Source organism: Macaca fascicularis, chromosome 14 (assembly GCF_037993035.2).
Source record: "Macaca fascicularis isolate 582-1 chromosome 14, T2T-MFA8v1.1".
Lineage (NCBI taxonomy): Eukaryota > Metazoa > Chordata > Mammalia > Primates > Cercopithecidae > Macaca > Macaca fascicularis.
Window position 1 is genome coordinate 3,302,619 of NC_088388.1, and position 26,901 is coordinate 3,329,519.

The following is a 26,901-nucleotide window of genomic DNA, read 5'->3' on the forward strand; positions in this document are numbered from 1 at the left end:
TAGTGAGACCTTGTCTCTACTATACATTTTTAAAAAATTAGCTGGGAGTGGTGGTGCACACTTTCAGTCCCAGCTACTCAGAAGGCTGAGGTGGAAGGAGCATGTGAGCCTGGGAGATCAAGGCCGCAGTGAGCTATGATCATGCCACTGCACTCCAGCCAGGGCAGCAAAGCAAGCCCTTGTCTCAAAAAAAAAAAAAAAAAAAAAAAAAAAAGAAAGAAAGAACAAAGCAAACGCAATAAAGATGAACTTTAGGTTTAAGAGAATTATGGAGCAAGTAATTGTGTTTGTATGAGTGTTGGTGTCTACCTAGTTTGAAGGTACAGACAACAAAGAAAACAGCAGGATTGGATAAAACAGATAATTTTAATAGACATGATTATTTACTATAGAAAACTATAAACCTCAAAGATGTTGAAAGAAATCTCTGTTCTTTCCTTTGTATTGAATTCATTTCTGTAAAATATTCTGGCTCCTGGTTCAGAATCTCCTCATGCAAACCCTCTGTTTTTACTTGCCTCTTGTTCATGCTGGACCTCACATCAAATGTTCCTATCCCATTGTTCATGCAGCATTATTTCCATCCCCTGCCCAGGGATGAGAAGAAGAATTTACATAAACCTTAGTGATGCTCCCCAAATCATTTTCAGATGTGAGTAATTTCACAATGAGTGTATTAAGTAATATTTTATATAACTCATACATTTTATTTAGTTATTTCATTTAAAGAACCCAATTTAAGCCAATTTTTCTTTAGTTATTGTTCTTTTACTTTATATAATTGATATCGTTGGGTATATTTACATTATCGGGCCAGTTTGTTCAGGTAAACACTGGGGATGCTTTGTAAGTTATTGGGTTATTTTGATATGTAAAAGAAGTAAACAAATATAGTGCTAGGGTGAATAACATTTTTTATAATTAGAAGTAAATAATTCTGTTGAAGCAAGTTTGTGTTTTCAAGTTAGAGACTGAAAACATCCATGGTGAAGAAATGGTATTAATTTTGCATGTGGAGAGAGGACATCTGCTCCCAGGCTACACAACTGGCCTTCTCTGAACTTATGAAGAGGAATTTGCTTGTTTTATTTTCTAATAATCTCCAGCTCTCTGCCGTCTCTTTTTGTTCATCTCTAACTATGCATTGATCACAGCCCTTCTTTGCCTGTCTTACGGCTACACCTTTCTCACTGTTTTCCCCACCCCACATCGCTCCACATAGCACTTTGCAGGTTCTGATGAGAGGTTTGGAATTTTCTAATGTGGTGAGAAATGGCTTTTCACTGGAGTGTTTGAGGTCATTTATAGCCATGAATACACTTGGATCACTTAATTGGGACAAGAGGCGTGCACTGTCTGCAGGTCAGAAGATTCAATCGGTCAGTTAGCACTGTCTGGATTTATTTGTAAAAGGTAGATGTTATTAAGTCCTCACACAGTGTGGTTACTATAACATTAGTTTGAATAGTAAAAGCATTAATACCAGTGGGTTGTATATGGTAAGCACTGTTTTAAGAAATGTCAAATTTTGAAATGTCTTAAGAGAAAATGTATTTTGAAATAATTTTTTAGGAGAGTTTATGGTAACTAAAAAAATTTACATTTTCTGTAAAATACTTATAGCATAATGCATGCTGTCATCAAAATGTATTTGAGTGTAAGTGGAGCAATTAGAGAATGACCTCTGTGGATTTAAGATTTTGAATGGGCGGGGCACGGGGGCTCATGCCTGTAATCCCAGCACTTTGGGAAGCTGAGGCGGGCACATCACCTGAGGTCAGGAGTTCGAGACCAGCCTGGCCAACATGGTGAAACCCTGTCTCTACTAAAAATACAAAAATTAGCCAGGCATGATGGTAAGCTAATTTTTGGAAGCCCAGCCGCTGTGAGATGGGACTCTACTGCACTGAATAGCTTGTGTATACATAGCACTTTACACTGTTTTGGTGTTGTGATATTTTTTGTCCATGGTTCCTAGCTGATAACTTCCACAGACTTGGTGAGTCTTTTGTTACTAGTTTGGTGCAAAAATTATTGTAATTACTTTTGCAGCAACCTAATAGACTATTGAATGTTTTAAGCCTCAGGGGCAGCCTCTGGTGTCCTCCTGCTCTCCTTCTACTCTGATGGTCCCTTGCCTTGTTGACTGTGGGTCTTGAGACCCTCCCATGAGACAGTAATCCCTACCTACCCCATGCCCTGGGGGAAGGAATGGTGATGGCACAAAGCTTCCATGAGAACCCAAGAAGGGCCGGGGAATGGTGGCTCACGCTTGTAATCCCAGCACTTTGGAAGGCCGAGGTGGGCGGACCATGAGGTCAGGAGATCGAGACCATCCTGGCTAACACAGTGAAACCCCGTCTTTACTAAAAATACAAAAAATTGGCCAGGCGTGGTGGCACGTGCTTGTAGTCTCAGCTACTAGGGAGGCTGAGGCAGGAGAATTGCTTGAACCCAGGAGGCAGAGGTTGCAGTGAGCTGAGATCATTCCACTGCACTCCAGCCTGGGCAACAGAGCAAGACTCTGTCTCAAAAAAAAAAAAAAAAAAGAAAAAGAAAACCCAAGAGGACTGGGTTCAGAGAGCTTTTCTGGGTAGCTGAATGCAGGGAGGGTCCTAGGGGGTGGAGCCTGGGGAGATCATGGAAGCTCGGCACCCCTCCCCCTGTGCCTCACTGTACGTGGCTCTTCATCTATAGTCTTTGCAATATCCTTTATAATACACTGCTAAACACGAGCATTTCCCTGAGTTCTGTGAGCTTAATGAGGGGGTCATGGGAACCCCAACTTGAAGCTGGTAGGTCAGAGGTTCTGGAGGCCCGGACTTGCGACTGTTTTGTGTGTGTGTGTGTGGCGGTGGCGGGGTGTGCAGTCTTGGGAACTGAGTTCTCAATGTGCGGGACGTGATGCTTTCTCTGGGCAGATGGTGTCAGAACTGAATTAGAGGATACCCAGCTGGCGTCCACTGCTTAGTGTGAGGGGGAAATAAAACCCATGTTTGGTCACAGAAATCTTGTGTCGATGATTGTTACGGTGGGAGAGTAAAGGAGAAAACACCATACCTGCCATATTTCTTCTTGGTTTCACCTCCTGTTACCGGTGGCGAATCCATAGGGGTCTGCGGCAGCCTCAATTCTCGTCTCCTCAGAAGACAGAATTCCACTGAGGGGCATGGGACTGAGGCGAGTTTTAGAGCAGGAGTGGACGTTTATTAAAAAGCTTTAGAGCAGGAACGAAAGGAAGGAAAGTAAATTTGGAAGAGGGCCCAGCAGGCTACTTGAGAGTCAGGTGCGTGGTTTGACCTTTTGACATGGGGTCGGCATGCTTCCGGGGTCTGGCATTACGGTTCCCGGATTCCTCCCTCGGGGAGCGCTATCCATATGCACAGTGGCTGCCGGCGCTTGGGAGGGGAGCATGCGCAGTGTGTTTACTGGAGTTGTGCGCATGCTCACTTGAGGCGTTCTTCCCTTGCCTGTCTAGCATTCCTAGACAGCACCTGCCGAGTGCACCCCCCCTCTGCTATCCAGACAGCACCTGCCAAGTGCTCCTCACTCTCTGCTATTCAGACAGCACCTGTCGAGTGCCCCCCACTTTCTACTATCCTAACAGCACCTGCCGAGTGCCCCCCACTTTCTACTATCCCAACAGCACCTGCCGAGTGCCCCCCACTTTCTGCTATCCCAACAGCACCTGCCGAGTACCCCCCACTCTCTGCTATCCAGAGAGCACCTGCCGAGTGCCCCCCACTCTCTACTATCCAGACAGCACCTGCCAAGTGCTCCACGAACTCTGCTATCCAGACAGCACCTGCCAAGTGCTCCCTACTCTCTACTATACAAACAGCACCTGCCGAGTGCCCCCCACTTTCTGCTATCACGCCACTTAGTACTGCTATGACCTAGAGACGGTGAGACCAGGATGGACCAAGGAGGCCTCGGGCAGCCACCCCCTGGGGGTCGTCCCCAGTGGCAGCACACTGGGAGGGACAGGGTCTGCTGGGGGCCACCTCGGTACCGGGCACATCACAGTTGGAAGGCTCCCTGGTGGCCCAGGACAGAGGGAAATCTACAGCCCGGCTTAGGGAAAGCTGGACATTGAGAGGAGACAGAGCAGGGACAGGGGAAGAAAGACCGCGCAGACCCGCCTCTGAGCGGGGACAGGGGAAGAAAGGCCGCGCAGGCCCGCAGAGGCGGCATGGTGGGAGGATCACTCCCCGTATCCCAGCCCAGGGCCCCCAGTTGCTTCCTGGGAAATTCACCCTCGGCTGTGGTCTGTGTCCCAGCCTGGGCCCTGGGTTTGGTGTGGGGCTCTAGGTGAGGCTGGGAAGCAGGAGTGCTCCAGGCAGAGGGGCCAGGCATGGTGGAGAGAGAGGACGGACACCCGGTGGGCAGCACAGACCCCAAACCCACTCCACCCTCCTGGAGGCTCTGGCCTGTGCACCCATCTTCATCTCACCTTCACCCTGCAAGGATGGGAGGCTGAGACTCCCTGGGGCTACCCTGGAGAGAGGGTTCCAGGACCAAGGGGAGCTCTGGAGAGGATGGAAGCGCCGCTCCTCACCCCATTCCATAAAAAGACAAAGGTGCCCAGAATGGCAGGAAAACGAACAGGAAGGGGGACCCACAGGGCCCCGCCCCTGCCCCGCCCCTGCCCCATGCCCAGATGGGGTGGTTCTCCCACAGGACAGGAGTAAGGCCGACTAGTCCCCAGACTCCCAGGAAGAGAGCTCTGCGGGGACCATCTCCCCAGAACCTTCTGGAACCCAGGACAGGAAGGTGTATATGGGTGGGAGAGGAAGTCTTCTCTCCTTCATTTTCTGCTCATGATACCTCTCCCTGCCCGGGAGCCACCATTCTTGTTCTTGCAGCAAAGATGCCACACAGGGCGGCGGTTGGACCTGTCCTACCCAGGCGGCTTCCGTCAGAGAGTGCCAGAGTTCGCGGGGAAGCACGCGCTGGCAGGAGGTCAAAACCACATGCATTGGATTCCAGCCTCTTTTTAAGCCCAGGCTTTATTCCAGCCTCTTTTTGAGGAATTTGACTGAAAAGTTCCCTCCTTCTCGGCTGATGTGCCGTGCCGTTCTGGGCTCCTACCCTTGGCTCCAGCAATGCTGGTGACGAGGCGCTGGGGTCCCCGAGGAGAGGAGGCCTCCAGGAAGGACCTGGCCTCAGTCCACGCCGTCCAGGGACTGTGGCGCTGCCCTCTCGAGCTGTAGCACCTGGAAAGAGAGGCCTGTGACACCACAGCCCTGCGAGGACAGACTCTGGGGCTGTCGAAACACTGGCACACACCAAAAGCGGGTCACAAGTCCCAGAGGTGAAAAAGTAAATTACCAGAGTCTCCACCGGATGCTGGGAGTGTGCGCTGGAAAAGCCTGGAGGGGCGGGTCCAGCACACGCACAGCTGTCACCGCAGACGACAGCACGGCAGTGTTTCCACCTTTACCTGAATCTGTCTCTGATGTTCCTACGTGTTTTCACTCTTGTGGCTGCACAGCGTCTGAAACCCCTTCCTGATCTGGGGGAGCTCACCCGAGTGCATCTTGGTGGGAGCCAAGCCCCCACCGCCCACTACAGAGGCCAGAGCTGGGGTAGCTCTCTCTCCTGTCCTGGGTGGCCAAATGACAGGGCCCATCACCCGAGGCTTGGCCACTCCACTGCCCGGTGACCCAGGGACACTGGGATTCAAGGATGGCAGAGCAGGTTGGCATCCAGCCCAGACAGGGTGTGGCGCATGGGCTCATCCAGCCACAGCAGGGGATATAGGGCAGCAGCCACCTGGCCTGAGTCCCAGCTTTCCAGACCCTGTGACCCCTGCCCTCCCTTCCACGCTCTAAGTCACTCTTTCAGCAAGTTCCATTCCACAGAAATCAGCCAGACACAGTATCTCTTCCTTACAACCATGCAGCCCCAAACACCTTCCGGACCCAAACATCAGCATTCCTCAACCTTGGCGCCACCAACATGTGGAACAAAGAATTCTCTGCTAGGCGTGGGGTTGGGATGGGCCCGTCCTGCACGTGGAAGGACATTCAGCAGCATCCCTGGGCTTCACCCACAGGATGCTGAGAGCACAGACCCTAGCCCAGTCGTGATAACCAAAATCATCTCCGGTCATCACCTAACGTCCCTAATATGTGCACACACACAGTGGAGAACTATGCAGCCTTCGGAAAGAAGGAAATTCTGCCATTTGCAGCAATATGGATGAACCTAGACGAACATCTTAAGTGAAATAAGCCAGGCAGAGAAAGACAAATACTGCATGGTCTGAGTCATCTGTGGAATCTCAAAAAGGGGATCTCGTGGAAGCAGAGAGTGCGATGGCGGCTACCAGGGGCTGCTGGGTGGGGAGATGTTGGTCAAAGGCCACAAAAGAAGTAAGTTCAACAGATCCAGTGCACAACATGGTGACTGTAGTTAATATTGGAAAATTGCTGAAAGAGTAGATTTTAAGTGCTCTCACCACACACAAATAATAGGCATGTGGGGTAAGGCATGTACAGTGAAAGAGCTTGACTTAGCCATTCCACCGTGACACTCGTATCGAAATGTCATGTTGTATACCATCAATATACAGAACTTTTATTTGTCATCATGAGAAAAGTAAATTTAAAAAACACTTTAAACATACTTGTCCCTTTGCAGAAAGGAGGACAGTAAAAAGTCACTGTGTATATAAGAAAGTTTTTCAGTTTTTCATGGAAATAACCTCACGTTTCTTCTACAGACACTAAACGTGGAGAAAGAAACATTTCTGCTGGATTTACCTGATTTTCTATGCACCGAAACTGCCAAGGCCAGCTCGTGTTGTACAGGAACGGTCGCAGATCAAACCTGTTGTCCTCAGGGCTGTAGTTCTCGGCGTGGTACGCGGGCGTGAGCGTGGTCATCTTGTGTCTGTTCATGGAGTGCTTGGTGAAAAACCACTTCACTTTGTCAGCGACCTGGTTGGCGTGCAACACACGAACTTCATGTTAGCAAAGCTGGAGAGACCCCAGGCTGGAATTCCGATGCTGGACCACACAAGCAAACGGTTAATGGGTTACTCCCCACACAGGACCTTCCCCAGTGGCAGGCATGGGGGATGCCCAGGCTCACACTGGGGGCGCTGGCCGAGCTATGAAACCAGCATCCCCCTAACTCTGATGCTATGAAAACAGGGTCCCCCGCCTCTGATGCTATGAAAACGGGGTCCCCCGCCTCTGACGCTATGAAAACGGGGTCTCCCTGCCTCGGACGCTATGAAAACGGGGTCTCCCTGCCTCGGACGCTATGAAAACGGGGTCTCTCTGCCTCGGACGCTATGAAAACGGGGTCCCCCGCCTCGGATGCTATGAAAACGGGGTCCCCCTGCCTCTGACGCTATGAAAACGGGGTCCCCCGCCCCTGATGCTATGAAAACGGGGTCCCCCTGCCTCTGACGCTATGAAAACGGGGTCCCCCTGCCTCTGACGCTATGAAAACAGGGTCCCCCGCCCCTGATGCTATGAAACCGGGGCCCTCCTGCCTCTGATGCTATGAAACCGGGGTCCCCCTGCCTCTGATGCTATGAAAACGGGGTCCCCCATCTCTGATGCTATGAAACTGGGGTCCCCCTGCCTCTGATGCTATGAAAACGGGGTCTCCCTGACTCTGATGCTATGAAAATGGGGTCCCCCGCCTCTGATGCTATGGCATGCTGACTCGGGAGATCTGAGATAAATCCCGCGAAGATTTATTTCACAAGGCTTCCAGGAGGTTCCATGGGACTACCATGCTTGTGGGTTTCAGCCCAGGCAAGACTCACAACTAGCAGAAAAGCAATACTATTCTGACCCTGAGGTTTACATTCTGCCCTCAAAGAAAAGGGAGGGCTTGTTTCATGTCATGTTTACCTGGCTGTGGGTGAGCCTCACACAGATTAACTTTGGGCCAGCAGAAGACCAAAGTTGGTAAAAACAATTGGGGAGTGTTACTGTGTGAGACACAGTTTTATTATGTTAGGGTCACACTGTCGTCTACTTGTTCCTGCAGGTCAAACCGGCCTCTGCAAAGGGGACATTACCTAACTGGCCTCCCTCTGTGACATGTCCCACGGGCTTTACCTGTCTCGGGGTGCAGACGTGTCTCCACATGCCGAGGAGTTTGCAGAACATACTGTAGGGCCCCATCTTGGCCACCTTCCTGAGTTTCCCATAGACCGAAAGCTCTGCGTACGTCATCCCCATATCTTCCTGTGCACGACAAAAATCCGTTCCACAGTGACAGCAAGTCACAGCGGGAGGACAGCCTAAAGTTTCTTTTGGAGTTGGGGACCAGAGACCCAGGAGGTGAGACTCTCCCAGGGAGGCAGGAGCAGAGGTGGGCTTTGCTCCCCATCGCTGGTCAGCCAGTAAGGAGGCAGCATTTGGAAAACAGCAACGAAGAACCAGGCATTTGGTTTGGAGGACTGCAATGCGTGACCTGTGGCTCACCAAGAGCACTCGTGTCTGAAGGCCCAGTTCCTGGGGATGTGACTTTATTTGGAAAAAGAGCGTAGGCCGGGCGTGGTGGCTCACACTTGTAATCCCAGCGCTTTGGAAGGCCGAGGTGGGAGGACTGCTTGAGCCCAGGGGTTTCACATGGCAAGACCTTGTCTCTACAAAAAGTAAAAAACTAGCTGGGTGTCGAGGTGTGTGTGCACCTGCAGTCCCAGCTACTTGGGGGGCTGAGGTGGGAGGATCACCTGAGCCCGGGACATCGAGGCTGCAGTGAGCCAATATTACGGCTCTACACTCCAGCCTGGGTGACAGAGCCAGACCCTGTCTCTTAAAAAAAAAAAAAGAAAAGAAAAAGAAGAAAAGAGAAAAAGATAAAAAGTCTTTGCAGATGTAATTAAGTAAAGAATCTGAAGGTGAGATAACTCTGAATGTGGGGTGGGCCCTGCATCCAATGACATCCCGTATGTCGTTGGGATGTCATAAGGGCCAGGAGGACACGTGGAGAACGGGAGGCCACAGGAAGAAGGAAGCAAAGGATGAAGTGATGCAGCCACAAGCCAAGGAACACCTGGAGTCCCCAGAAGATGCAAGAGGCAAGAAAGGACCCCCTAGAGCAGCGGTCACCAACCCCCAGACCATGGATGGGTACTGGTCCCTGGCCTGTCAGGATCTGGATCGCAGAGCAGGAGGTGAGCGGAGGGGTGAGTGAGCATTATCGCCTGAACTCCGCCTCCCATCAGATCCTCGGTGGCATAGATTCTCACAGGAGCGCGAGCCCTACTGTGAACTGCACAAGCGAGGGATCTAGGTTGCACGACCCTTATGAGAATCTACCACCTGGTGATCTGAAGTGGAACGGTTTCATCCCAAAGCCATCTCCCACCCTCTGTTTGTGGAAGACGTTGTCTTCCAGGAAACCCTGGTGCCAAGAGACTGGGGACCACTGCCCCAGAGCCTTCGGAGGGACCAGGACTCTGCCAACACCTTGATTCCAGACCCTGGCCTCTGGATCTGTGAGAGAAGAAATTCCTGTTGTTTTAAGCCACCGGGTCATTAGTGACAGTAGCTCCACAAATCATCCGAGGAAGGCGTGGCACACGGAGCAGATGGAGCCTGTCTGCTGCCCTCCTGAGCCCGTGCCCTGAAGAGTGGGGGACTCAAAGAGGACTGGGGGCTCACTGAAATCTGGGCCATGCTGGAGGCCATGAGGTGCCGCTGGTATCACTATCACAGCGCCAGGCAACAAATGCCTCAAGCCAGGCTCAGAGGAGCCGATTTCACCGTGAGGCTCATACAACCCAGGCCCCTTCCATTGTTCAAGACCCGCTCCGATTTCCCCTGGATTCCTACCACACCCCAGGGCCATCATTAGACAGTACGGCCACAGCCATCGCTGGGCCTTCTTGTCCGTCCCTCCAGGGGACTCTAAGTGTTTTCACTGCAGAGGCCACGTCTGTGTTGCTCACCACGGCGTCCCCAGCACCTGACGGGTTGTGCACAAACGGCTGATTGACGGGTTTCTTTCCCATGAAGTGAGCATTTTCCAGTGTGACATTTAATGCCTTCAATTCAACAATAGCTGGAGACTTCAATACCCCACTTTCAATAATGGACAGAACAACTAAGATGAAAAATCAACAAGGAAATGGAAGATACCGACAACTCTGTCAAGCAGGGAGGCCTGGCACACGGCTGCAGGGCGCTGCACCCAGCGGCCGCAGAACCCACCTTCCTCCCAAGGGCACACGGGGCACTTCCCAGGCCAGACCATCTGCTGGGCCACGAGAGAGGCCTCAGACAACTTTAAATGTGGAAGTCATACAAAGTGCTTTCTCACCACAATGGAATAAAAGTACAAATTCAGTAACAAAAATTTTGGAAATTCACAGATACGTGGAAATTAAAGAGCATATTCCTAAATAATCAATGGATCAACAAAGAAGTCACCAAGGGAATCAGAAAATACTTGGATAAATGAAATGAAGACACAACAGACCAAAACGTATGGGAGGCACTGAATGCAGTGCTAGGAGGGAAACTTGTAGCTGTAAACACCTACCTTAAAAAAGAAAAAGATCTCAAATCAATAACCTAACTTTCCACCTTGGGATACTAGAAAAAGAAGAGCAAATGAAACCCAAAGCCAGCACAAGGAAGGAAATGGCAGAGATTGGAGGGAAATTAATGAAAGACAATAGAGAAAATCAACAAAACAAAAAGTTATGCTTGGAAAGACAAAAAAAAAAAAAAAAAATTGACAAACCTTTAGCTAAAATGACCAAGAAAAAAGAATGAAGACTCAACTAAAATCCGTAATGAAAGAGACACGTTAGTGACTTTACAGAAATCAATGGCGAGGCCGGGCGCGGTGGGTCTGTAGACCCAGCACTTTGGGAGGCCGAGGCAGGCGCATCACCTGAGGTCAGGAGTTCAAGACCAGCCTGACCAACATGGAGAAATCCCGTCTCTACTAAAAATACAAAATTAGCCGGGCATGGAGGCGCATGCCTGTAAATCCCAGCTACTTGGGAGGCTGAGGCAGGAGAACTGCTTGCTTGAACCCGGGAGGCGGAGGTTGCGGTGAGCAAAGATTGCACCACTGCACTCCAGTCAGCCTGGGCAACAAGAGCAAAACTCCATCTCAAAAACAAAACAAAACAAAAGAAATCAATGGATCGTCAAGAAAGATAGGCACGCATCACTTAATGACAGGGATACGGTCTGAGAAACACACGGCCAGGCCACTGCATCTTGTGAACATCCTCAAGGCACTTACACACATCCAGATGGTCTAGCCTCCTACACGCCTATGCTCCATGGCACAGTCTGAGCTCCTTGGCTACACACGGGCACAGCATGTTGCTGTGCTGAATACTCTGGGCCAGTCTAACACAATGCTAAGTATTTATGTATCTAAATGTAGAAAAGGGACAGTAAAAATACAGTAGAAAAGATAAAAGATGGGACACCTGCATAGGGCACTTCCCAGGACTGGAGCTTGCAGGACTGGAAGCCGCTCTGGGTGAGTCAGGGAGTGAGTGGTGGGTGAATGGGAAGGCCTGGGATGCTACTCTGGGCTGTCTAAGCACTGTAAACTTAGGCTACAGTCAATTAATACAAATATATTTTTCTTCCTTCAATAATAAATTAACCTTAGCTTATTGTAACCTTTATATCTTATACACTTTTTTTGTTTGTTTGTTTTGTTTTGCTTGTATTTCTTTGGTATAGATGGGGTTTCACCATGTTGGCCAGGCTGGTCTTGAACACCTGACCTCAGTGATTTGCCCACCTCAGCCTCCCAAAGTGCTGGGATTACAGGCGTGAGCCACCGCGCTCAGCCTTACCTTATAAACTTTTTAATTAAAAAAAAAATGACTCTTATAATAACAGCTTAAAACACAAATACACTGTCAGCTGCCACACACAAAAATTAACTGGCTCACAGACCTAAACATAAGGACTTAAATGATAAAACTGTTGGAAGAAATTATAGGAGCAAATCCTTGTGACCTAAGGAAGTTGGAGGGTCATGGATCTAATTGTAAAAATATTTTTTCTTATTCTATAAGCTTCTTTCTATTAAAAAAAGATTTTTTATTTTGCTTTTTAACATTTGTTGTTAAAAACTAGTAACACAAACACGTCGATCAGCCTGGGCCTGCCCTGGGTTAGGATCATCAGGCTTGGCAGAAATTCTCTCTAGCTGCGACGGCATGACCCTGTAAATCGGAATCTTAAGGAGGTTACTAAAAAGCTCTGAGCACTAATACATGAGCTCAACAAGGTGCAGGGTATATGGTCAATATGCAAAAATCAACAGTATTTCTCTATAAAGTAGCAATGAACAACCTACACATGAAATTATTAAAACAACTCCATTCACCAGAGTATCAAAAACGATAAAATATTTTGAAATACATTTGGCGAAAGAAGTGCAACCTTAAATTCTGAAAACTAGAAAAAAACATTGTTGAAAGACATTAGAGGCCGGGCGCAGTGGCTCACTCCTGTAATCCCAGCACTTTGGGAGGCCAAGGTGGGCAGATTACTTGAGGCCAGGAGTTTGAGGCTTCATGCTTCGCCCAACATGGTGTAACCCCATCTCTACTACAAATACAAAATATTAGCAAGGCGTGGTGATGCACATGCATAATCCCAGCTACTCAGGAGGCTGAAGCAGGAGAATTGCTTGGGCCAGGGAGGCGGAGGTTGCAGTAAGCTGAGATTGCGCCACTGCAACTCCAGCCTGGGAAACAGAGTGAGACACTGTCTAAAAAAAAAAAAAAAATTAGAGACAACTTAAATAAGTAAGACATTCCATGTCCCATGTTCATGGATCCAAAGTGTTCTTATGATTAAGATGGCAGAACTCCCCAAACTGATCTACAGTGTCAATGCAATCTCCATCAAAATGCAAGCTTTTTTTTTTTCTCCAGAGATTGACAAGCTGATCTCAAAATTCATATGGATATTCAAGAGGCTCAGAGTAGCCAAAATCCTTCCTACAAAGTTATAATAATCAGGACAGTGTGGGACCAGCATAAGGAAAAACAGAAAAGATCTGTGGGACAGAATTGAGTGTCCAGAAATAAATCCTACATTTACAACAAGGGTGCCAAGCTAAATCAATGTGGGAAAGAATCATCCTTTCAGCAAATGGTGCTAGGACCACTGGATATTCACATGCAAAGGAATGAAACTGAACCCCTTCCTCACACCACACACAAAAGTAACTCAACTAGATCACAGACCTAAATGTAAGGATGAAAACTAGAAAACGCTTGGAAGAAATTATAGCAGCAAGTCGTTGTAACCTAAGAGGCTGGAGTGTCATGGATCTTATCACAAAAAGCCCACAGCCACTTCTCCCAGCATCCATTAAGCTACAAACCACAGCCTGGGCCTCATAATGAAGGGCCAGTGTGCAGTGGAGGAGTCAAGGGCGATTCTCCTCCTAGGTCACTCTAAAGCACAAGCAGAGACGCCCCTCCTGCCTGCGAGGGACTTGTGTTCCTCCGCCCGCCATATGCTCTCCCTCCCCTCCCACCATGTCATCCCCGTTCTGGGGCCCCAACCATGAGGAAGTAAATTGAAGTGTCAAAGGCCAGCGATGTGACTGACACTGAGCCCTGGGCACCCAGGCCAGGGACCCAGTGACAGTGATGGAGCACAGCTCCTGGGGTCAGGAGGGAGGTTGGAAGAGCCAGCACCACCATGCAGGAGGTGGGGAGGAGGGCAGGAAGCGCCGTGGCAAAGCCACTGCCATTACCTCGTCGGTCTGGGACACCTGTCCATCAGCCAAGGGCTCCAGCTCTGCGGTGGCCGGCGCCGACACGATGCTGCAGCCAAAACACACAGAGGTGGGTCAGTGCAGCTGCGAGGGTGGTGTGAGCTCTCGGAGAGAATCCCCAAACTAAGTTTCCCGAGCGTGCTGGCCCTGGTCACTCCGTTCACCCTGGGCAGGACATCACCGAGGCTTGCGGTGCTGGGCTTCCCAGCAGGGGTGAGCACCCTGGCCTGAGGAGCGTGGGCACTGCTGTGGCCTCCCGACCCCAGGAGGGGAGGCAGAGGTGGAGGCACAGTGCAGGGCCAGTCCACCGGGCACTATCCACACCCGGGTCGAGGGGACTCTGCTGTAGGGAATGTCAATGGCCTGTGCACGGCACGATGTTGAGGAGCACCCCTGGCCTCTACCTGCTAATGCCCAGCACACCCCGTGTGGTGAAGCTAACTAAGCATGTCTGCAGACATTGCCTGCTGTCCCCTGGGGGGCACAGTCACCCCAGTGACAATAAGCAGAGAAGAAAACACATTCCCGTGGCAGGAAACCTTGGCAAAGGCCGAGGAAAGGTCTGGGCACTGATCCGTCTTCTGTCACTTCTTTTTTTTTTTTGAGATGGAGTGTCGCTCTGTCGCCCGGGCTGGAGTGCAGTGGCCGGATCTCAGCTCACTGCAAGCTCCGCCTCCCGGGTTCCCTCCATTCTCCTGCCTCAGCCTCCCGAGTAGCTGGGACTACAGGCGCCCGCCACCTCGCCCGGCTAGTTTTTTGTATTTTTAGTAGAGACGGGGTTTCACCGTGTTAGCCAGGATGGTCTCGATCTCCTGACCTCGTGATCCACCCATCTTGGCCTCCCAAAGTGCTGGGATTACAGGCTTGAGCCACCGCGCCTGGCCCCGTCTTCTGTCACTTCTAAAGCACAGGTGCTCTGCTCAGATGTGGCGAGCCTCGGTCCGCCAAGCCTCGGCCTGGGGAAGGGAGGCAGGGCAGGCGGGGAAGGCAGGAGGCCGCAGCTCCGTGATCTGGCCGGAGTCGGGGGGCTGTGGAGGCACCCACAGGAAGAAAGGGAGGCTTGGTCACAGGCCTCAAGTGCCAGCTCAAGGGCAGGACTATTCAGCAGGCAACAGGAGCTATGAAGGAGCCTGAGTGTGGGCCAGGGTGGCCAGGCCCGTGCTGGGAGAGGAGCCCCGTGGCTGCGGAGCCACAGCCCGTGAGCACGCTCACCTCTGCAGGGCAGTAAGCTGGAAGCGCTCGATGCAGAACTGGACGAAGGCTCTCAGGTCTGTCTTGCTGATTCCGCCTATGGGGTTGATGTCTGCACTGGAGCAGTCATACTTGGTCAGGTAGCCCAGGAGACTGCAGGGAGAGGGAGAGAGAGCGCGGGTTCCCGAGGGGCCGCAGATTCCATCAACCCCAGCCGTCCATGGAGTTGCTTCTTCCAGGGGCCCTGAAGCCAGAGGCGTGGCAAATTCAAGCCTCCTGGAGAAGTCCCAGAGCAACCCGCAAAGGTGGCAGAGGCTGCAGATGACCCAGGAGGGCCTTTGAGCACACCAGAGGAGACAACGGGGATGGCAGGCAGGTTTTGGGGGTCACCAGCACGGAGCTGGGAGCAGCCGTCTGAACAGAGCTGAGGGATAGAGGTCTTGGGGTGTCGGGAGTGAGCAGGGACTCGACACACGTGGACGGACACTCTGCTGCCCATGCGGCCGGGCCCTTCCCCTGCCTGTCAACTCTGAGGCCTGCGATCGGCAGAAGAATCCATCCCTCACTAAGATGCTCACGTCCTAATCTTCAGAACCTGTGACTCTGTCACTGCACAGGGCAAAAGGGACTTTGCAGATGGACTCAGGTGGGGACTTGAGATGTGGGGGTGATGCTGGATTGCAGGGTGGCCCCGAAAGGCAATCACAGGGGTCCTTAAAAGAAGGGGGTGAAAATGAGAGTCGAGGGAGCCCTGACTGCAGGGGAAAGACAGAAACGCGGGGCCGCTGGTGGTAAAGACGGAGGAGGTTGTGAGCCAAAGAAGGCAGGACTCCAGAGCCTGGAAACGGCAGGAAACAGATTCTCCCTGGGGCGTGCAGAAGGAACCCACCACGTCCACACCTTAACTTGAGCCAGGGGACCCATACTGGACGTGCGTCCCACAGAACTGAGGGACCATAAATGTGTGTTGTTGAAGGCACTCACCTAGTGGTACTGGGTTCCAGCCGCCCTTCTCCACCCCACCCCACTGCCACCGCTGGCACAGGCCTCCAGGTTCTCCACAGGACTCCTGGCTGACCACCCATCTCCGCCACACCAGGCCAGGCCAGGCCCTTCCACCGTCTGAATCCTCTCAACGCTGCCCTTGACCTTGAAAGGCCTTCCAGACTGGCCCCTGCCTACCCCACCAGAGGCATTTCTCGACACTCTCAAACTCACACCTCCACGCCTTCTCACCCTTCCAGACCCTCACCGTGGAGCAATGTCGGGGGGTGTAAGACCTCCAGGGTCCCCACAGAGGGACAAGTGAGACCCTGTGCTGCCTTCAGTGGGGGCTGTCCCAGTCGCCCCATCACTCCCTGTCCTGTCCCGCCCAACGGTCCTTTAGCAGGAGCTGGGATATGGGCCAGACGGGCCAGGGGAGATGACAGTCTCCATCTTACCACCTTTTCTCTTCCATCCCCAGTGACTGCCCAGGACTGGGGAAATCCACCTGGGCTGACTCAGAGAGCACAGCCAGGTGAAATCCCGCAGTGCAGAGCTCAGCTCAACCTGCAGACCCACGGGGCCAGGACGCTGCCTTGCCTTGGCGGAAGGAAACTCCGGCTGGGAGGTTGGGGACCACGGGGATGGGGAGGCACGGTTATAGGGGGAAAATTGAGGCAGACTTTTTCTGGTGAAATCGAGACTGATTTGGTGGATTGGTGAGACTCTGAAGCCAGCAACAGGCGTGGCCATAAATTTCAACACAGGACCACCGAGTTCCAGCAGCTGTCCCCTCCTCTCGCGCTCTGCACGGAGCTTTCCCCCAGGCTGGTCACTTCCAGCAGCCGAAATCATGTTGTTAGATGCCCACTTTCAACACAGTCTCTCAGCCCTGCATTCCCGTGCTAACCCCAACTTAACCCCGCAGGGCTGGCTTCACTCTCCCCTCCCCTCCTGCTCCCTCTGGAACCTTCTCCTGGGCCTGCCTCTGAACCCACCCCTCCTGCTGCTGGGGATGCACTGGCCGGGCCCCCAGCAAAGCCACGCTCCTGCTTGGTCACCTGCTCTCATCTCGCCAGTAACATCCCCACTGCTCCGCACCAGCAAGTCCACCCCCTCTCTGTTGGTCTTTTCTTTACAGCATTTTAAGGCAAGAAAACAAATGGAGACCAGTCTGGGCAACAGAGCGGAAACAAAAAAAAATTAGGCGTGGTGGTGTGCCTACAGTCCCAGCTACTTGGGAGGCTAAGGTGGGAGGATCGCTTGAGCCCAGGAGGTCGAGGCTGCCGTGAGCCGTGACGGTGCCATGCCATGCCAGCCTGGGTGACAGAGCAAGACCCTGTCTCTAATAATAAAGCAAACTCCTTTTCCTGTCCCCACTGATCTCGGCAGCGCTTATCCTGCGCCTCCCCTCCCCTTCGAAGTGAAATTTCTGGAAACAGCTGTCTCTGGCTTCTCACACCTCCCCCTGCCCCACACCGCACACTTTCCAAAACCAGCTCTGTGGGTCTTCCAGTCCCCACTCAAGACCAGGCCTTTCAGGGAGACAATGACGGAACCTCAGTCCTGGGGCAGTCACGACTCAGGCCTTCACGGGCTCTTCTCCACCCACCCTTGCCTCCTGCAGGCCTTTATGAAACCCACTTCTCAGTAGGGCCCTCCCTGGGTGAGCTGCTTACAAACTCCCAGCTCTCCCTTCCCCTGCTTGAGCTCTCTCGGCAGATGTTTCCTACAACACACATGTTATCAGCTGGGTTATTGCTGTCTGCTCCTACTTGCAGAGAACAAAAATTGTTTCTGACTCATTCACACCACCGGGAAGAAAGCCTGATGGGGGACAGGTGTCCAACAGGCCCCCGACGAGCAGACAGGGATGCAACGGAACTAGAATCAGAAGCAATTCAACAACAGAATTACAGGGAAATTTAAAAGAAATCAACACTACACACTTGAGATTCTCACCAGAACGCAGAGGAAGAGAAGGACTGGCTGTGTCCAGTGAGAAGAAGACAGCAGACGGGGATGCGGCATGTGAAACAGACAGAAGGGCTTTGCTACATCATGAGGGGCGTGTCCGCAGCCAAGAGCCTTCTGTCCCGCAATGAGAAAGGGGCAGCTGAGGAATTACGTTTGCTTATTTTTTCTTTTTTTTTTTTGAGACAGAGTCTCGCTCTGTCGCCCAGGTTGGAGTGCAGTGGCGCCATCTCGGCTCACTGCCAGCTCCGCCTCCCAGGTTCACGCCATTCTTCTGCCTCAGCCTCCCAAGTAGCTGGGACTACAGGCGCCTGCCACCACGCCCGGCTAATTTTTTGTATTTTTAGTAGAGACGGGGTTTTACCATGTTAGCCAGGATGGTCTCGATCTCCTGACCTCATGATCCGCCTGCCTCGGCCTCCCAAAGTGCTAGGATTACAGGTGTGAGTCACCGCACCCAGCCCGTTTGTTTATTTTCTAAATGGCATCTAGAGACCTTCCAGCTCCCAGAACCCAATCCCGCCCTGGAAAAAATACTCGTTTCTTTGTTAACATTTTAAATACTAGAAAATGATGGACAAGAGTTGTGAGGGGAACTGTTGTAACACAATTTTATAACAGATCAAATTCTTCCGCATCTACAAAAGCAATGAAAAACCAAACCAAACATCAATCTCCTCAACTACACCAGAGCTCAGAATACATACCAGCCACTCACCCCTCCTGAAAAATCAGTCCCTTACAAAGGCACCAGAGGCACCAGAAAAGCAATGATCAAAACATGCATGAGGAGGATGAGAATGTTTACACAGTATCAGGTGTTAATTTCAGATTTCTGTAATTAGAACAATAAAATAGGATTTAAAAGTAAAAAATCAGTTTTAAAAGAGAACACGTCTGTAGACAGACAAGGATGCAGAGTGATTAAGACACTTATACCCTTTGGGAGGCCGAGGCGGGCGGATCATGAGGTCAGGACATTAAGACTAACACGGTGAAACCCCGTCTCTCGTAAAAATACAAAAAAATTAGCCGGGCATGGTGGTGGGCTCCTGTAGTCCCAGCTACTAGGGAGGCGGAGGCAGGAGAATGGTGTGAACCCGGGAGGTGGAGTTGCAGTGAGCCAAGATGGCGCCACTGCACTCCAGCCTGGGCGACAAAGCGAGACTGTCTCAAAAAAAAAAGACACTCACACCGTAGAAAAAAGGGAGGGATAGATGTATGGAAGGAAGGAAATGTGGACAGATGGGTGGATGGACGGACAAAGGGAGAGATGGGCGGATGGATGGGTAAGTGGACAGATGAAATGGTGAATGAATATATGGATAGATGAGTGGACAGATGGACAGATGGGTGGATGGACAGACACATGGGTGGATAAATGGATAGGTGGGTGGGTAGATGAATGTGTGGATGGACAGTTGGGTGGAGGGATGTGTGGGTACACGGATGGATGGAGGAGTGCACAGACAGATGGGTGAATGAATGGATAGGTGAGTGGGTGGGTGGATGGATGAATAGATAGGTCATAGGTGGGTGGGTGGACAGACAGATGGGTGGGTGGGTGAATGGATGGATGAATGGATGGACAGACAGATGGGTAGATGAATGGACAGGTGAGTGGGTATATGGATGGGTGGATGCATAGATGGATAGATGAATGGACAGATGGATGGATGGGTGGATAGATGGATGGCCCAACTGATGGATGGATAGATGGATGCAGAGACAAACAAATGAATACATGACAAATAGTTTTTGAAATTCCTCAGCTCCTAAGGAGCAACTAAGAATAGCACAGATGAGCTGAGAGGGGCAGAGGCTCACCTAAGGGAAGTGGGGAAACAAAGGCTGGAAAAGAATTTCTAGGAGCCTCCACTGCTGGGCTCGAGGGGCAGCTTGAATTTTATCCGGGGAGTATTTTCAGTCCACATAAAAAATGAACTCTGGTTTGGAGGTAAAAACTAGCTGCAAAGGAATGACTGAAGAGGCAGTGGAATAGCCTAGAAGAAAGAGGGGAGCCCGACCATGGCAGAGGGCAGTGGGAAGATGAATTTGAGGCGCAGGAGAGACGAAGAACCACAAGGCTGATGAAAGTGGTGAGCACCCAGAGCCACTGGCAGGTACACAATGCTCATAGCTCTGCCACTTGGGGTGGGTGAAATTCTAGAGGAATGATGTCGTTCCAGGTACCAAACCCGCCATGAGAGGCACAGGAGTCACCCTCAGAGCGTGTCACCCTCAGAGTCCTGAGAGGTGCGGGGGCCTACCACCACGTGCCGCTGGACCACACTCACCTCTCATCCACGTTGGCGGATCCCAGCACGAGGAGCCCACCACGGATGCCCCGAGACCAGAGGCTCAGCTGAGCAAACAGATAGGCGAGGACCATCCGTATTCGAGCCTGGACAACACAACAGAGGAAATAACAGGTTCCCTCGCAAAGGAACACACGGGAGACGCGCACCCACAGACTCTTGAAAACAAGAAAATTAAAACAGCTTAGGAGCTCTCTAGTGTTCTGGGAACATCAGAGTCTCAGAGTCCCACGGTGTCCCGAGGCCTTCCTCTCAGGGTTGTCCCAACTCCACAGGGCTCACGCAAGCTCGGTGGGGCTTGTCTTCAAAGATGGGAGCACCCGGAGCCCAGGAGGGCAGAGGGCAGAGGGAGCATCAGTGGCAGCAGTGGGGTCCCTGGGAGAAAGCTTGGCAACTGCATTTCCATCCCTTTACCACTGGCAGGAGGGGAGGGGCCACCAAGGCACAGCAGAAAGGGGACAGGGAGAGACGGGACAGATCCCAGCAGCGGGAGCCCTCGGCCTCTCTTCTCCTCCACCCATCATGGAGCACCCAGTCAAGTGCAGTAGCCCAGGAGGCAGACAGCGTGTGGGCTGTTCCCTGAGGATTAAAAAGACACACACTCACACACAGCCACGTGCACTCTCACATCATGCACACCCACCCACCCGCACGCTCACAGGCATGCTCATGCACTCACTCATGCGCACAATTGTGCACTCATGTTTGTGCACACTCACTCGCACATCCACACACACTTGTGCACAAGCACTCACAAGCACACCCACACTTGTGCATACTCACATTCACACACTTGTACTCTCATACACTCATGTAACCTCTCACACTCATGCTCACACCCAGGCTCACACCCTCCTCTTGCACTCATGCTGGTATGCTGGTGCACACACTCGTGCATGCACACCCTTACACCCCCGATCTTGCTCTTACACATCACAGGCTCACGCACCAACACACACACAGACCCCCTCCTTGTTAACAAGGCTGCATGACCGACGTCTTCAGTGAGGCACACAGGCTGTGACCCCAGCACTAGTTGTCCCTGAGCTCCCTGTGCCATGACCTTCATGGAGATGACGGCCCAGGCCGGGGCACCGACACATCCTGCAGTGATTGTCCCAGGGCTCCCTGCACCTCCCCAGGGGACGCCGGCCCAGGCAGGGGCACCCGCACATTTTGCAGTGATTGTCCCAGGGCTCCCTGCACCCCCACCCCCACCCCCAGGGGACGCCGGCCGAGGCGGGGGCACCTGCACATTTTGCAGCGCCAGGTTTTCCCTGCTGCTTCCTCCATGAGCTGCGAACAGAGGGCTCTTCCCCGTCACCAGGCTGAAGATGCCCGTGACGGCCTTCACGGCTGGATCAATGTTGAGACTGATGTGGTGGCTGGAGGGAGAAGGGTAGGTGTTGAAGGCAGCATGTGCACGTGTGTGCATGTGTGTGTGCATGTGTGTGCATGTGTGTGTGCATGTGTGTGCATGTGTGTGTGCATGTGTGTGTGCATGTGCACGTGTGTGCATGTGTGTGTGCATGTGTGTGTGCATGTGCGTGTGTGTGTGCATGTGTGTGTGTGCATGTGTGTGGTGAAGCCCTGATGACCTAAAACTGACCATTGTAACCCGTTTAAAGTGTATGATTTGTGGTGTTTAGCAATCCACAGTGCTGTGCAGCCATCACCACCATCCAGCTCAGAACTTCCCATCACCAGAGAAGGAAACCCCATCCCACTGGCAGTCTGTCCCCACTCCCTCCTCCTCCAGCTCTGACAGCTGTGACACTGACAGATGCAGAGAGTGACAGACTCCCTCGCTCTCTGTGCCGTGGCCTGTTCTGGACACTGTGTGGAAATGGAATGGAAATGGAATCAAACACCATGTGGCCTGGTGTGGCTGGCTCCACTCCTTTCATCCGCACCACGTCTTCAAGGTTTCTCCTGTGTCACGTGATCGTGCTCCACTCCTTTTCATGGGTGAATAATATTCCACTGTGTGAATGGACCACAGTTTCTTCCTCCGTTCATCTGAAATGGACCTTGGGTTGTCCCAACCTCTTGGCTTCTGCAAATGGTGCTGCTATGGACTTTCCTGAACAAGTATCTGTTTGGGTCCCTGCTTTTGATTCCTCTGAGTACATATATAGGAGGAGAATTGTTGGAGGGCAGGGGGACAGCTTTTAGCTGAGCTCAACAAACAGGATGGGGAGCTGCTCATTTTCTCCTAGGAGCCATTACGGATGGAACATTCCAGATGGAACCCAGTCTCTCTTCTCTGGAAAGGTGCTCTCCCTCCACTGTCCTCACGTAGAGAACTGCCCGTGGAAGAGGGAGTGAGGGCAGGGGGAAGGGACAGGAGGAGGGGTAGGAGCCAGCCCGCAGCCAACTCCCAGGACCTGCTGTGCACCCTGGTGAGCACATACGACCTGCAGCCTGCACTGGGAATGCAAGGAGTGAGGGGACGGAAGGGTGGAAATTGCAGGCACCATCAGAGACCCGGGTGGGTCAGATAGGGAGGACTCATACACAACTTCCCTGAAATCTGTCTCAAACCAAGAGAAAGTGGAGCCCTGATAAACTCCTAGATGCACGTTTAAGCAATTGCTGATGACTGGAGAAACAAACTGGTCTATCCGTAGACAGTGGAATATTATTCACCCACAAAAAGGGACGGAGCACTGACACGTTTGCCCACATTGTGGATGACATGATGTGGAGTGAACGAAGCCAGTCACCAATGCGCTCACAGGCAGAGCTTCCAGCGGCTCCGAGCCCTGTCAGCCGCCTGCCATGCCCAGCACCAGGGGCCAACTCCACCTTCCAATCTGCTGGGCCAACTCTCTGGCCCGGGTGCACGTCTCCTGGGAGGAGTTCTTGCTGGCCATGTAGCAGGTGGTCAGTATGCGCCCACAGAGGTCTCGGGGATCCTGAGGGGTGTAGCTGATCTGGTTCACGATGGTGCGGACATCAGCCAGCACTTCCTGATCTGAAAACCACCAGGACAGAATGGGTGGAAGTCACCTGAGTGTGTGGGGTGTCTACAGAGTTCCACCCTAGTCTACAGCTCCCAGATGCCCGTGCAACTCCACCCCAGTCTACACCCCCAGGTGCCCGTGCAACTCCACCCCAGTCTACACCCCCAGGTGCCCGTGCAACTCCACCCCGGTCTACACCCCCAGGCGCCTGTGTAGCGCCAGCCCACGCTATGGCCCACAGCCCCATCCGACGGGCATCGTCACCCCTGTTCTGCTGCATATGCTAAGATGATGTCCGATACCATATCACACAGGGGAGGATGTGAACCTCCAATGCCTGTGTTCTCTCCACCAGGCCACACCGCGCACAGAGCAGGCAGGTGCAGCTCTGGAGACTCAGCCACATAGGCCCAAAGCTCCAGGAAGCTGCTGATGGCCTTGCTGCCTTGGCTGCAGGACTGGGATGTGACGTTGTGACATTTGTGCGTGGCCACAAAGCCCCTTTCACCCCGATGTCCACGGCATGGGTGTTTCCTCTGCCCCCTCCTGGGTCCCAGACTCAGGTAGCCCAAGGGCTGGACCCTGGAGCCTCCCTCAAGCCAACAGATGTCACCTACTTCCGCTCCTCACAGACTTGCAGACCTGGCAGCACATGGAGTAGACGAGGCAGGCGGTGGCTGCGCTGTCCACCCCGCCACTCAGGGGCAGCAAAAACCCCCCCTGGAATGGACCAACCAAACACAGTGTAAGCAGAGCCTCGGAGAAGCGGCATGCCCACGGACCAGCCAAGCTCCACCCACAGACCTCAAGGAGGCGTCCACAGAAATGCACGTGGGTGTCGGCACTTGCCACGGGGTCAGGACAAATGCCCACACGTGGCAGGATTAATGGATTTTTCAGAGGGAAAAGAGACACTTTGCTGTGGGGCGTGTCTGAGCTGATTCCACTGATGAACTGCAGATACGTGGGGTTACAATGCTGGCGAGATGGCGAGCGTGACCCTGGATGCCGACAGGCTGGGTTTTGCCGAGCCTCCAAAGGTGGAGCCGACCCACCAGCCACTGTGTCCACCTTGCCTCTGGCTAGTGCAGACTAAGCTCACCATGGAGGCAGAGTGATGAAATGCTTTTTGTCATTTGCATTAAAAAAAAAAAGAAAAAATCCCTACCCTGCCCCAGAATAAAACCAGACCAACCAGTAGAACAAGCAAAGTGGGCTCACTAGAAACTGGAAGTCTTACCTGTTGGCTTCGTCTTAAAAAATCCCAGAGCCAGCAGGCAGGTCCAAGGCTGCAGGGCAATCAGAACATGGAGCCCGGAGGCGGACGCCCCGGCCCACAGCCCCCAACAACCCACCCAAGCAGGCCCCAGGAGGCTGCAGTGCCGGAGTCAACGCTGGGCTCTCAGGACGCCCGTCTCTGCTTCAGGCACCTCGTGAGAAGGGACGCATGTGATTCCAAAGACAGCCCCGGGACGTGGGTATTATCATCATCCTCATTTTAAAATGGGGACACTGAGCCACAGAAAGGACAGTGCCTTGGGACCCAAGGTCACAGCACGGGGAAGGAGTAGGACTGGGGGTCACACCCAGGAGGTCTGGCTCCAGCATCCATGCCCTCAACCCAGGGGAGGCACAGCTGCCTCCTGCCAAGTCTCCACCCAGGCAGGTTCTGAAAACCCACTGCGTGACCTCCAGGAGTCCCCACCCCAGAGGTGTGGCCACGCGGATGCCAGGTCCTTCCCAGGGGTCGGGGCCACACACCTTATCTCCTCCTCAGGGCTGTGGTATTTCCACTCGATGGGCTCAGAGACGGGTGCCAGGAGGTCCTCATGGCACGAGAGGGCAAAGTCCACCTTCACTCGGGGGTAGGGGCTCGCCCTGCTGGCCTGGCAATGGAGATTCAGACAGGATGACTCCCAGCTTCATGGAAACCCTCTGGGTCCCCGGGACCGACAGGCAAGCAGGACTCCATCAGCCATGTCAAAACCACAGCGAGGCCGCCCTCACTGCCACAAGGATGGCGAGGAGCAAAACGACCAATGGCAACAGGTGTTGGTGAGGGGCGAGAAACCGGGGTTCTCATACCCGGCTGCCCGGAACCCACCACGGTGCAGCCGTGTGGCAAACGCTCTGGCAGCTCCTCAAAAGGCTCAACAGAGCCAGGGGTGGCGGCTCACACCTGTAATCCCAGCACTTTGGGAGGCCGAGGCAGGTAGATCACCTGAGGCCAGGAGTTCGAGACCAGACAGACCAATATGATGAAACCCCCGTCCCTACTAAAAATACAAAAATTAGCCAGGCATGGTGGTGGGCGCCTGTAATCCCAGCTACTCAGGAGGCTGAGGCAGGAGAATTGCTTGAACCCACGAGGCACAGGTTGTGGTGAGCCGGGATCACACCGTTGTACTCCAGCCTGGAGTGAAACTCCGTCTCAAACAATAACAACAACAACAACAAAAAAACCCATAAAAAATGGCTAACAGAGTTACCATAAGACCCACCCAGCCAATTCCACTCCTGGATAGACACACCCAAGAGAAATGAAAACACGTGTTCCCTCCAACAAAAGTACATGTATGTTTGTAGCAGAATTATTCACGATAGACAGAAAGTGGAAGCATTACTGATGCCCATCAGTGGATGAGTGAATAAACACAACGTGTCCATCTCCGCTACAGAACACGCTCTGACCACACAAAGGGATGAACTACAGTCGCTCCCTGTATCTGTGGGTTCTACACCCGCAGATTCAACCGCACACAGAAGATACGGTAATCGCGGGATCTGAAGCCCATGGATACAGAGGGCTGACTGTTCGTGTCAGTGAGCTCTGCAGGGGGCACTGTGGGACACAGGCATCCCTGCAGGGGATCGGTGGAGGCTGAGGCTCCCGGATCCAACCCCTGTGGATACCGAGGGGTGGCTGCACCCGACACATAGATAAACCTTGAAAACAGCACAGTAAAGTGTGGGAAGCCATACGCTATGTGATTTCATCCCAATGAAACGTCGAGAATAGGCAAATTCATGAAGACAGAGAGTAGACTTGTGGTTGTCAGGGGCGGAGGAGGGGAACGGGGTGGAGTTTCTTTTTGGGGTAATGAAAATGCGCTAAGATTGTGGCTGCATAACTCCATGAGAACCCGAAAAAGCACTGAATTGGGTGCTTAAATGGATACATTGGGTGGTATGGCAAATACGACTTAATAAAACTGCTATGAAAACAAAGGCTGGGTGTGGTAGTTCACGCCCGTAACTCCAACACTTTGGGAGGCCAAGGTGAGAAGATTGCTTGAGCCCAGGAGTTCAAGACCATCCTGGGCAACATAGTGAGACCCTGTCTCTACAAAAGAAAAAAATTAAAAACTAGTTGGGCATGGTGGCATGTGTCTGTTGTCTCAGCTGCTTGGGAGGCTGAGGTGGGAGGATCACTTGAGTCCCAGAGGTCCAGCCTGTGGTGAGCTGTGATGGTACCACTGCACTCAAGCCTGGGAGACAGAATGAGACCCTGTGTCAATCAATCAACAGCAGAAGAGTCCGCTCTGTGACGAGCATCACACTTCTTCAATGTCTGCAAAAATCACTGTCTCACGACAGCTGCACAGTTGGATATCCTATTTGTGATGACATCCTGCAGAAACGCAGAGCTCCAGGCTACCAGCAGCAGGACCTGGGGCTGCAGGAGGGGCGTTACTTGCATCCCAGTGTCTCAGACA

General features: G+C 52.4%; 1 protein-coding gene across 6 annotated transcripts in view; it reads right to left on the bottom strand.

Annotated features, from left to right (window-relative positions):
• Positions 1 to 4,993: 4,993 nt before the first annotated feature.
• Positions 4,994 to 26,901, bottom strand: part of NADSYN1 (NAD synthetase 1) — a 48,667-nt gene continuing 26,759 nt past the window's right edge. For all 6 annotated transcript variants that reach the window (XM_074012539.1, XM_045372328.3, XM_065527816.2 and 3 more), the window contains 11 exons: positions 24,947 to 25,071; positions 24,426 to 24,474; positions 23,803 to 23,905; positions 23,028 to 23,196; positions 21,469 to 21,604; positions 20,199 to 20,305; positions 14,965 to 15,096; positions 13,732 to 13,801; positions 8,085 to 8,213; positions 6,768 to 6,944; positions 4,994 to 5,216 (listed from right to left, as the gene is read on the bottom strand). In XM_074012539.1, coding sequence (XP_073868640.1) covers positions 5,166 to 5,216; positions 6,768 to 6,944; positions 8,085 to 8,213; positions 13,732 to 13,801; positions 14,965 to 15,096; positions 20,199 to 20,305; positions 21,469 to 21,604; positions 23,028 to 23,196; positions 23,803 to 23,905; positions 24,426 to 24,474; positions 24,947 to 25,071 — 1,248 coding nt within the window. In that variant the 3' untranslated portion in view covers positions 4,994 to 5,165. The remainder of the gene's footprint in view (positions 5,217 to 6,767; positions 6,945 to 8,084; positions 8,214 to 13,731; positions 13,802 to 14,964; positions 15,097 to 20,198; positions 20,306 to 21,468; positions 21,605 to 23,027; positions 23,197 to 23,802; positions 23,906 to 24,425; positions 24,475 to 24,946; positions 25,072 to 26,901) is intronic.